This window comes from Lontra canadensis, unplaced genomic scaffold, assembly GCF_010015895.1.
Source record: "Lontra canadensis isolate GAN:19392208 unplaced genomic scaffold, GSC_riverotter_1.0 scaffold89, whole genome shotgun sequence".
In the NCBI taxonomy this organism is placed as follows: Eukaryota; Metazoa; Chordata; class Mammalia; order Carnivora; family Mustelidae; genus Lontra; species Lontra canadensis.
The window spans coordinates 5,812,563-5,825,046 of NW_022631083.1; the positions used below are offsets into that span (position 1 = coordinate 5,812,563).

Here is a 12,484-nt window from a genome sequence, read left to right on the forward strand (position 1 = left end):
AGTCAGTTGAACATCTGCCTTTAGCTCAGGTCCTGGGACTGAGCCCCAAGTCAGTTCCCTCACAGGGAACTTGCTTTTCCCTCTTCCTCTCCCTTCTCCCTCTCCTCTCCTCTCTGCTCATGCTATCTCTTTCTTAAGTAAATAAATAAGATCTTAAAAAAAAAAAAAGAAAAAGAAAACTATCTTCATTGACAGATGACATGATCTTGTATACAGAAAATCCTAAGAAATACACCAAAAAAAAAGTCAATAAATGAGTTCAGCAAGGTTGAAGAATAAAAGATCAACATACAAAAATCACTAGGATTTTTATATATTAGACAATGAGTAATTTTAACATGAATTAAGAAACTCATTCTATGTATGATAAAATAAAAGAGAATAAATACTAAGGAATAAATTTAACAAAAGAAGCTCAAGATTTTTACACTGAAAAGTGTTCAATGTTCAAACAAAAAAATGTTGAAAGAAACCAAAGATTTAAATAGACATCTCACATTCATAGATTAGAAGACATAATATTATTAAGATAGCAACACTCTGTATATTGAACTAAAGAGTCAATGCAATTGCTATCATCAATTGCAGATGACTTTTTTTTTTTTTAAAGATTTTATTTATTTATTTGTTAGAGAGAGAGAGAGAGAGAGCGAGAGCGAGCACAGGCAGACAGAGCAGCAGGCAGAGGCAGACGGAGAAGCAGGCTCCCTGCCGAGTAAGGAGCCCGATGTGGAACTCGATCCCAGGACACCGGGATCATGACCTGAGCCGAAGGCAGCTGTTTAACCCACTGAGCCACCCAGGCGTCCCTGCAGATGACTTTTTTAATAACTTGACAAGCTGATGTTAAAACTTGCATGGAAATGCAACAGACTTAGAATAGCTAAAACAATTTTGAAAAACAGGAATAATGTTGGAGGAATCACACTTCTCAATTTCAAAACTTACTAACAGTAATCAAGTTTACGTGCTACTGTTAAAAAGACAGACATACAGATCAACGGAATAAAATTGAGAATCCAAAAATTTTCCCGCATGTCCATGGCCAAGTGATTTTTCACAAAGGTGCTGAAACAATTCAATGGAGAAAGAGTATCCTTTTCAATAAATGGTGTTAAAATATTTGGACCTGCACATGCAAAACGGAGGGTAGACCTTTATATTGCAGCTTATGCAAAAATTAACTCAAAATGGATCAAAGACCTAAATGCAAAAAAAATAAAAACAGTTTCTTAGATATACCAGAACACATATTGCCAAATACTTCTTGATAAAAAATTATCAAGAAAATGAAAAGATAAACCACAGAATGGGAGAAAATATTTGAAAAGCATGTATCTGATAAAATATCAAATATATAAAGCATTCAAATGTATAGATTATATACCTCAAATATATAAAGCTATCTCAAATATATAAATCAAATATATAAAGCACTCAAATATATAAAGAACTCCTATAACCCAATAAAAATATTATTTTATTTTATCTTATTTATTTACTTATTTTTTAAAGATTTCATTTATTTATCTGACAGAGATCACAAGCAGACAGAGAGGTAGGCAGAGAGAGAGGGGGAAGCAGGCTCCCCGTGGAGCAGAGAGCTGGATGCAGGGCTCGATCCCAGGACCCTAGGATCATGACCTGAGACAAAGGCAGAGGCTTTAACCCATTGAGCCACCCAGGCGCCCCCAAAAAATATAATTTTAGAATGGAAAACAGAGTTGAATGGACATTTCTCCAAAGAAATAAACAAAGAGTACACCCATAAAAAGACATCATTAGTCAGAAAAATACAAATCAAAATTATGGTACCAATTCATACCTACTAGGATGACTATCATCAAAAGGAGAGAAAATAACAAATGATGAAAAGGTGGAGAAATTAGGATCCTCATTTATTATTGGTGGAATTGTAAAATGATGCATCTTTTGGAAAACAGCTTGGCAGTTCCTCAAAAGGAACTTAAACAGAGTTTACCACTACAATTCCACTTCTAGGTATAAACCTTAAAGAACTGAAAATATATGTTCATACATAAACTCCTACGTGAATGTTCACACTTGCGTTATGCAGCATAGCCAAAATGTGTGAACTCAAATGTCTATCAACTAAAGACTGGATAAACAAAACATGGTATATTCATGCAATGGAATGTTATACATCCATTAAAAAAAAAAAAAGAATGAATTCTGAAATATGCTGTGACATAGATGAAGCCTGAAACCATGCTATGTTAAAGCAAGAAGACCTAAAAAGCCACATACTATATGATTCTATTTACATGAAACATCCCAGACAAGCACAGCCATAAAAATAGAAAGCAGATTATTGGTCACCAAGAAGTTATTAGGGATTGAAGAAAGGGAGGAATGAATGCTAAATGGGTTTCTTTTGAGGTGATGAAAATGTTCCAAAACTAGATAGTACTAATGGTTGCTCAACCTTGTGATTATACTAAACACCACTGAATTGCATACTTAGAACAGAGAATTTTATAGTATGTGAATTATATCTCAACAACAACAAAATGAAACATGTAATTACCATATGACTCAGCAACAGTCATCTTAGTCATTTATCTCAGAAAAATGAAAACTTAGTCACAAAAAAAACTTGTATACAAATGTACCAAGCGACATTATTTATTACAGATAAAAATAAAACCACCAATCTGTCCTTCAATGGGTAAACAATTGAAGAATCTGCCTACATCAATAGCATGAAATAGAATTCAGCAACAAAATGACAAAATGACAGAGATAGAGAACAGAGTAGTAGTTGCTAAGGTTTGGGGGGCCACAGGAAATGTGATTATAAAAGGGTAGCTCAAGCAATCCTTGCAGTGATGAAAGTACTCTATCTTAACTATGATAGTGATTATACAAATCTACACATGTGATAAAACTGCGCGCACACACACACACACACACACACACACGAGTACACAGAAAATGAACACTGGATAAGATAATATCAGTGTCAATCTTCTCGTGCTGATCTTATACTATGTATATGCAATACGTGAACAGAGGTGGAAACTAGAAGGGTACACAGGATCTTGCTGTATTATTTCTTATAATTGCATGTGGATCCAACATTATCTCAAAGTGAAATGATCTCAAATTTTAAAAAAAGATGGAGAAATAAAGACTTTATTCAGTTAAACCAAATCTGAGAGAATAATACAGGAATTAATATGAAAGACAACTTTTCTCATTTTAAGTTTCTTTAAATAAATAATCTAAATTCAAAGTTAAAATAATGACTTTGGCCAGTTATCAGTTTAGTCTGTCAGCTCCAAATCTACCTTCTATGACTGGTCTAATGTTAGGTTGTCAAAAGAGGGCACTGGAGTGACTTTGCCAGATGACAGCAGCAGGAAGGCCCTCCCTTCTGGGGCCAGTCGCCCTTCAATTGTTTATTTAGCACAGGAGCCAAAGCCCAGAAGCGCTCACCTCAGCAGCCCTCTTGGAAAACCTCAAGCCACATTCTCACACTATGAGCTCCCACCCAGCTCTATAGCAGTTCTTGGCTACACCATCAGGCCACCCTCTCCCCATCCGGCAAAGTACTGCTACAGACCAGCTTTGACCAGCCTCAGGCAACAGTCGTACCACCCTGTGGCCACTTCTGTGGCAGTCCTGCTCACACTTCAGGCAACTGCCTCCCCACTAGCCAGGCTGCTTCTACAAACCAGCTCCAGACTAACAAAGCCTTCCTGCAACAGTGAGCTGGTATCACGGAGCAGCTCCAGCCTAAACCATCTGGCAAGCTCCTCCACCACCAGCAGGCTGTATGCTCCTGTGGCAGCCAGACCCCCACTGAAGAGGTCTAAATATCAGTGTAGGGGACGGAGCGCTCCTAAGTCATCAGTCCTTTCACTGCCTACTTTCCATCAGCCCAAAAGTAGTATCTGCTCTTTGTACTTACTAATTCTGCATACCATAGGTCCTTTGTCTTCTTTTAGTAGCTAATAACATTTTACTAGTCAACAATTCTTTGTATTAATTTTCCCTGTTTAAACTACAGGTATGGTTTCTATCTCCTAACTGGACCCTGACTGACATACACATGATATGTACACATATATGTATATCGACAGATACTTACAAACACACACATGATAAGACATACACTAGCACAAAGAATGAAGCATTGATGTAAGGTTCCTACATTACATGTGAAGTGGTGCATTATGAGAAGGTGGACTATAACAGGTTAAAGAAGCACAATATAAACAAAACACTGAAATAGAAATAGAGTTAGTAAATGGGTTCCTAATAGCGGTAGTAAATGGGATCCTACATGACACTAAAATAATTTTAAAGAAAGAAAGAGGGAAAAAAATAATAACAGCTGAGACAAACAGAACACAAGTTGTAAGATGGTTGACTTAAATTCAATCATATCAGTAGTCACATTAAATATAACATGATCTAAACACTCCAGTTAAACAGCCCGATTGTCAGATCGGCCAAAAATCAAAGAAACAACTAATGTTGACTTCAATAAACCAAACTGAATTATAAAGACACAGAGTGGTTAAAAGAAAAGAATGTAAATTCCAATTCAGTACAGGAAAATACACTCCTACCAGACTGATCCTCTAGCAGATAACAACTAAAATGCTAAAGAACACACACACACAGGGCTCTGAGGCACTGCAGAGTAATCAAAACCAAGCCAACTCTGGCAAAGAGTCTAAACTTAGAACGAATGGCATTGGGTGAGTTTGAGATTTGCTTTGCTTTTTATTTTTTTAAGGATTTTTTAAAAGATTTTATTTATTTATTTGACAGAGAGAGAGATCACAAGTAGGCAGAGAGGCAGACAGAGAGAAAGGGGGAAGCAGGCTTCCTGCTGAGCAGAGAGCCCCATGCAGGGATCAATCCCAGGACCCTGAGACCATGACCTGAACCGAAAGCAGAGGCTTAACCCACTGAGCCACTCAGGCACCCCTTGGTTTTTTTTTCCCTTTAAATAGCATTTAGTTTAAGGCAGGGTACAGACAGTTACCATGCAAAGCAGCTAATATTCTGATAAAAAACTTTAGACTTACTAGCCTAAAGAATAGGAAGACAGAGTTCAGGGCAACCACAACCACTGGCAGATAAAGGGAGAATACCAGACAAAAGAGTCAGGGAAGGGGAACCCCAAATTCTATTTCTAAACTTTGCCTAAAACAATGGCAATCCCAGAACCATACAAATATAGAAAAAACTCCAGCTAAAGGTAAAAGAACTGCACCAAGATTTCAGCTGCCCTCCAGGAAACAGTTTACTGCTTGAGTCAAACCACTGAATTGCCTGCTAAAGCAAAAATATCAACACTCTTTGAATGAATATAACAGATTCCAGTCACCAAGACACAACATTCCCAATTGTCAGGATATAATCAATTCAATGTAGGAAAACACAAGAAATGTGATCCATTAACAACAACAACAATGATATCAAGCTCAAGATGACCAAGATGTTGGAATCAGCAGACAAGGAATTTTTACGCAGTTATTACAGCTATACAGAATGATCTAAAGTAACATATGCCTGCAATGTAAGGATGGGAAATTTCAGTAGAAAGGAAGGACAGATGAATGAACAAACAAATGAAAGAAAGATCTAAAACTGAAAAAATTACTGGATAAAGCTGGATAACAGAATGAATATAACCAAAGGGAAGAGTTTATGAACTTGAAGAACGATCAATATAAATTATCTAATCTAAAACATAGAGAGAAGGGGCACCTACCTGGATGGCTCAGGCAGTTAAGTCCCAGGGTCCTGGGATCAAGCCCCATGTTCAGCAGGGAGACCACTTCTCCCAGCTCCCTGTCTCTCCCAGCTCCACCCTCTGCCCCCGACCCCTGCCCCACTTGTGCTCTTTCTCTCATGCTCTCTGTCTGAAATAAATAAAATCTTTAAAAAAAAAAAAAAAGATAAAATGCAGAGAGAAAAAAGGCTGAAGGAAACATGAGCAGTGCCTTAGAGGAACGCAGGACATCAACAGATGTAACATATGTGTAAATAGTGCCCAAGAAGGAGAAAGGGAATAGTGCATAAAAAATATTCAAAGAAATAATGGTTGAAATGTATCAAATTTGGGAAAAGACATAAATTCACAGATTCAAGAAGCTCAGCAAACTCCAACATAAATAAATACAGAATTACACCGAGGTACATCATAGTTACATTTCTGAAAACCAAAAAAGAAAATCGAAAGTAGCCAGAGAAAAATGATATATTAATACAAGTGAAAAATGACTAAAATCCCACTAACTTATTATATATAATATACATAACACAGAATTATATATTATTTATTCATTTATATTATATAACTTATTTATATTACAAACAGATGTTTATATAGTGTTATTTCTTATGTAATACAATATGTTATACATAATTACATACATATTATATAAAAATATTTCTAAAGGGCTCAAAGAAAAATACTATCAAGTATGAAGGCGACTACCACTGTACACATAACACATTTTGGAGTATTACTTCGCAGTCTTCTACATCTTCATGATTGTTTCACTTTTTTGCCTGAAGGCCTCAAGAATTTTTTTCCTTCAAGTCTAAAAAAGGCTCTGAATAAATTCCACACCCATTACTAATAAAAATTCTTGAGAAAGTAGAAATTAATAGTCTGGTAGGTAGCCTCCAAGACGGTCCCCGTCGATCTCCACTACCTGGCATGTAGGCCCTTGTGTGGTAAGCCTCCCCTTAGTGTGAGCTGGACCTACTGACTTGTTTCTAATGAACAGAATACAGCAAAAGTGATGGGATGTCACTTCCATGATTAGATTAGAAAGAAACTGTGGATCCTGTCTTGCATATACTCTCTTACTCTTTTTTTCCTTGCACTGATGGAAGCCAGCTGCCATGTTGGCAACGACACTACAGAGAGGCCAACTGGCAAGGAACTAAAGGGAATTAGTCCTCTGGCCAACAGCCAGCAAGGAACTGAGTCAACCTTTAGGCCAAAAACCTGTGATTAACTGAATCTTGCCAATAACCACATAAGTAAACATAGAAGAGGATACTTCTTTTAGTTGAGCCTTTAGAGAAAATAGCAGCCCTGGGCAACAACCTTGATTGCAAGCCTTGAAAGAGACATTGAGGCCAAGACACCCAGCTAAGCCAAGCCCAGATTCTAGATGGTCAGAAAATATGAGATAATAAGCGTTCATTCTTTTAAGCACCCCTACCCACAGTTTAAGCCACTACATTCTGGATACTTTGTTAAGCAGCAACAGATTGTTAATACACATGAATATTTATTTAACACAATAGATTACATATACATTCATTGTAAAGCCAGTATCTTTCTTATGGGGTAACCCTGGAGGTATTCCCACTAAGGTCACAAAAAAAACAAGGACGCCTACTGTCTCAAGTACAATTTCACACTGGAAGGACTAGCCAATGCCATTAGACTAGAGAAAATAATTAAAGGCATAAGGTTTAGAAAAAAAGAAACAACATTATATGTATTTTCAGACATGAGAGTATACCTGAAAAACCGTAAGGAATCAACCATAAAACTAACTCAAACAGTAAGATTCCAGCAAGGTAGCACAATAAAGAGTTAACACATGAAAACAAAGTGCTCATGTATTCAAAAAACAACCACTTAAGAGGTACCAGGTAAGAAAATTCATTTACAATAGCAAAAAATATATATTAAATGCTTAGGAATAAACTTCAGAAATGTTCAAAACCTATATGAAAGAAACTGTAAAGAGCTTATAAAAACAAAAAGTAGACTTAAAATAACGTTAAGACATCTTTCTTCTTGAAAATATACACTGAAGTATTTAGAGGTAAAAAAACATGATGCATACAACACTCTTGAAAGCTTCAAAAAATATGTATGTATTTTATATATATACACACATATATTTTATATATATATATATATATATATATATAAGATGAAATTTAAAACTTGATAAAGCAAATAGGGTAGAAAAATCACCAAAGATGTTTAAATCTAATCAAGAAGGAAAAATCAGACAAACCAGACAAACACTAATTTAAAGACACTGGGTATGTTTAATGCAGTGTACATTAAATGATGTTACTGAATTCATATTACCTTTTTTTTTTTGAGAGAGAGAGAAAGAGAAAGCATGAGCAGGGAGAGGGGCAGAGGGAGAGGGAGAATCTTAAGCAGGCTCCATGTCTGGTGTGGTGCCCTACACAGGGCTTGATCTCACAACCTTGAGATCATTACCTGAACCAAACCAAGAATGGGAAGCTTAACTGACTGAGCCACCCAGGTATCCCTAAATTAACATTACTTTTAATGTGTGATAATATTATAATTATGTGCAAGATTGCCCTTATTCTTAGAAGATACATACTATATTTAGGGGTAAAGTATCATAATGTCTGAAATGTGTGTGTGTGTGTGTGTGTGTGTGTGTGTGTATGTGAGGACTGGAAAGGGAAGGAGGAAGGGAGATGATAGGAGACAGAAACAAAAAGCAAATATGGTAAAATGTCAACTGGTTAAATTTAGGAGAAGCATATATGGGTATCGATTGTACTATGTTCTCAACTTTTCTGTTAGTTTGAAACTTTTCAAAATAAAAGGATGGTGGGGGGAAGTGGAAATGACAAACTCCCAGCTTAAAGAGGGAGGTGTAATGTTAGTTTTCCTTCCTCTACCTCTTGAAAATCTGCCAAATAATAAAGAGAACAAGAAATAGCAATGAAAACTCCTCCTTCAACAAAATTAGGAGGGAGCTGGAAGGAAAGGGAAAGATTCTAAAAAATCCTCCTTACAGGTAAATCAATAGATACTTAAAGTTGATGCACCAAAAAACAAAGGTGTAAACATATTATTTAGCATTATGGAGGTAATTGTCAAAAGAACTAAAAAACAAATGAGGTACAGAGAACACAGGGAAGTAGGTTTTCACTCTATATTTTAAACCTTTTACACTGTTGGACTGCTTATATCAAATAACACATATATAGTAGTAGAACAGCAATAAACTTTCCCAATTACACTGACTGTCCACAAGGATTCTGTGACCAAGAGGCTGCACCCAGAAGGAAAAAAAAAAAAAAATCTTTCATAGTTTTAAAAAGTTTATCTTTACTACCTTAAGGTGAGATATTTAAAACACAACTTTAAATGGTAAAATACTTTAAAATATTATTGGGTTTAGCAGAACTACCTACACGAACACTATGACCATGATACCAAAAAAATAATAAATACATTAAAAAGACATATCCTATTATTTCAAATAACTTAAAATTATTTTCATCCTTGTTTTTTTAAAAAAATTTGAATAAACAGACTCACAGTTCCACAAGGTTTGGAAGCTTCTGAGCAAGGTTTTCTGGCTGAAAATTAAAAACTCAGAATTAAATTTTATTTTTGAAAAATGTATAAACATTTCTAATGAGCTTAAACACAAAGTACTATCTTTTGGGGGGGCGTAAATCTAGAGAAAATAATTCAAAAATAAAGCAAGTCTGGGTTTTATGCTCAAATAGGCCATAATACAATTTAAACCTATAAATTTGAACACTTAAAATCAGTGTCTCTCGGAGAAACTAGAAACCTTGTATTCCACCACAGTCACGGAAGAAATTAAACTGTTCATAACAAGACACACACACGGGAAGAATGCCGGATGACAACGGAGCCAGATACTGGGGTGACACAGCCATGGCACATCAAGGATCATTGGCAACTATCAGAATCTAGGAGAAAGGAAGGAACAGATTCTCTCCCTCAGATCTGAGAGGGAACCGACCCTGCCCACACCTTGACTTCAGAATTCCAGCTCCCAGAATTGTGAGAGAATAAATTTCTGTCGTTTTAAGCCACCTAGTCTATGTAGTTTGGTACAGCAGCCCTAGGAAACTAACATTCGCCCCCCTAAACTCCCAAATCATGTGCCTTGGAAAAAATCAGGGAAATCCCCAGGTGCCAGGAATCAAGACCTAGCTAAGCTCAGGGTGAACAGAGGAAGCTGGAGTCCAGGATCCGGGAAGAGGCGGACCCTGCCACAGGTCCTAAGGGGTGTGGTGCGACAAGAACAGCAAGCGGGTAATGGGGAAGACAGATTGGGATGAACCTAGGTGCCTTACACAGAGTCAAAGTGTTGGAAGGACTGGCCCTTGTAAAGATCAGAAACTCCCAACTCACAGAAGTCTAGGAAGGCTTCTCTTGGCTGGAGGCACCGAGTAAAAGGAAAAGCTTCCCTGCTATTAACTGAAAGCCAGCCTGTCTGTCGTTTCTCTCTTTCTTTCTCTCTCTCTCTCTCTCTCTCTCTCTCTCTCTCTCACACACACACACACACACACACACAGTTCAAATTTACACAAAGACAGGAGTTGTTGAGACTAAAGGAGCACTCTGAGTCAGAAGTAATATGTATCTCTATCTATATTTTATTCTACGCCCAAACATACTGTAGGGTAGGCTAGATTTCAACAACAAAGAATCAGGAATACTTTTTTAGAAGTAATTAGGTATAGCTTGAGTCCTGAAAGACAAACATACATTTTCAGAAGTTGCTGTGGGGCAGGGAGGAAGTTCTGGTTAGCTTCCAGGCATAAGAAGCAACATAGGAAAAGGAGGGAGAAGGAGGCATGTCTGGGAAACTACAAATACAATCTCTTCTGCTTTCACTCCCTAACAGTACTCCTGAACAGATCTGATGTTTTCAAAAATCCTGTTATAAAAACAACTGTGTTGGGGCACCTGGGTGATTCAGTCGGTTAAGCCTCCAACTCTTGATTTTCACTCAGGTAATGATCTCAGGGTTGTAAGATCGAGCCCCATGTAGGGTTCTGTGGGCATGAGCCTGCTAGGTTCTCTCTCCCCCTCTGCCCCTTCCCCCTCTTAAAAAAATCATGTTAATTGAAAAACAAAAGTGAAAACTAGACAGATTTATATTTGTAACAAAGTAATTTTTCATATAGGAACTTAGTAACAATGATTATCACCAGGGAAAGGACTAGGGTTGCTATTCTCCATCTGGTTAGTATTACTTGAATTTTTAACAGTGAGCATTTTATGCCTCATATAATCGAAACAGATTACATTAAGATATGTGGTACCCACAGCATAAACCGCTACATAATTGAGTAATCAATCATAATCGTCCAATTTGGGTTCTATAGAGAAAAATACCATTAGTTAGGTATGTCTGGGCCATAGGGTACACAGGTCTATAATGATTTTGCAGAGAGTGGCATGAAAACAGATCATTAGAGCTTATATCTTATACTACGCGAAAACTTCTTTAAAAAATTCTGAATAAAAATCCGCTGGTTTATTTTCAACAAGGAAATGACATTACTAATTTCAGTTAGCATACTGATATATTTAAATTGCAATGGCATCCAAAGCATCCAAAGGATGTATGCCTATATACACATACATCCTTGTCCTTCTAGGATAGCCGAATATTGAATACGAATACTGTTACGAACACAAACGAATCATTTATTGAGTACTCATTTTTTATAAAATCCCTTGTATTTAGTTTACAAGCGCTGATCATCTTCTTCTTCTTCTTCTTCTTCTTCTTCTTCTTCTTCTTCTTCTTTTTAACATGTTTTAATAGTAATATATGCAATGAGATCCTTCAGGAAATATCTTTCCTCAGATGTTACTCTTGGATCTATCCAAATCCTCAAAATGTTTCTTTTAGTATCGGTATCTCTTCTATTAAGGAGAATACACACTTCCATTTATGGGCATACATACAAGGCTTCCTAAGCAAACTAGGCAGCTAGGGATGGGGGGATGTTGCGGGGGGGGGGGGGGGATTACAAAGGGGGGAATTAATAAGAGGCTTAATAACAGCTGTTTCTCTGAAAAGGAAAGACTTATTCAGAAAAAAAGCTTCATCTGTTTTATCTGCAACAATCAGTATCACATATCTGGCTGACTCAGGATCTGTGGTCATTCTTTCCAGATGCCTATTTGGTCCCATTAAACATTATTCTAATCTTCCCATGAGAACTTAGCTCTTTTGAGCTACACAGCTTCACACACAATTAAGCACTGAATAATGTTTCCCCTGCTAATGGTGCATTACCCTATCTTTATTAACGAGTAGATACACTGTGTTTTTAATTTAAAAATAAGCAAGCTGACCTTAAGAAAACTGCAGTTCATTAGAATACTGGGTGGAAAAACAAAACAAAACAAAACAAAAAAAACCCTTATTAGTACCTGCCCAAAAAGCCTTGACAAATAAGCAGCCAATTGCATGGGCTGTGGCTGACACCTACTGGTAAGGATCCCTGAATTACTTCCTACTAGTTAAAAATTGTTTTCTAAATTAAGCCAAAATTCTCTTCACTAAAACCCACATTACACTTCACTAAATAATTTTTCTTTACAAATAATGTAAAAGCAAACTTCAGCAAGCACAGTTAAACATAAAATCTACCTCTAATTTTGAATCAATGATGTTTTACTACAACCTTTTAA

General features: G+C 36.6%; 1 protein-coding gene across 3 annotated transcripts in view; it reads right to left on the minus strand.

The window, feature by feature from the left end:
- Positions 1–12,484, minus strand: part of LRRC28 (leucine rich repeat containing 28) — a 155,029-nt gene that overhangs the window by 127,205 nt on the left and 15,340 nt on the right. For all 3 annotated transcript variants that reach the window (XM_032836029.1, XM_032836027.1, XM_032836028.1), the window contains exon 3: positions 9,332–9,372. In XM_032836029.1, coding sequence (XP_032691920.1) covers positions 9,332–9,372 — 41 coding nt within the window. The remainder of the gene's footprint in view (positions 1–9,331; positions 9,373–12,484) is intronic.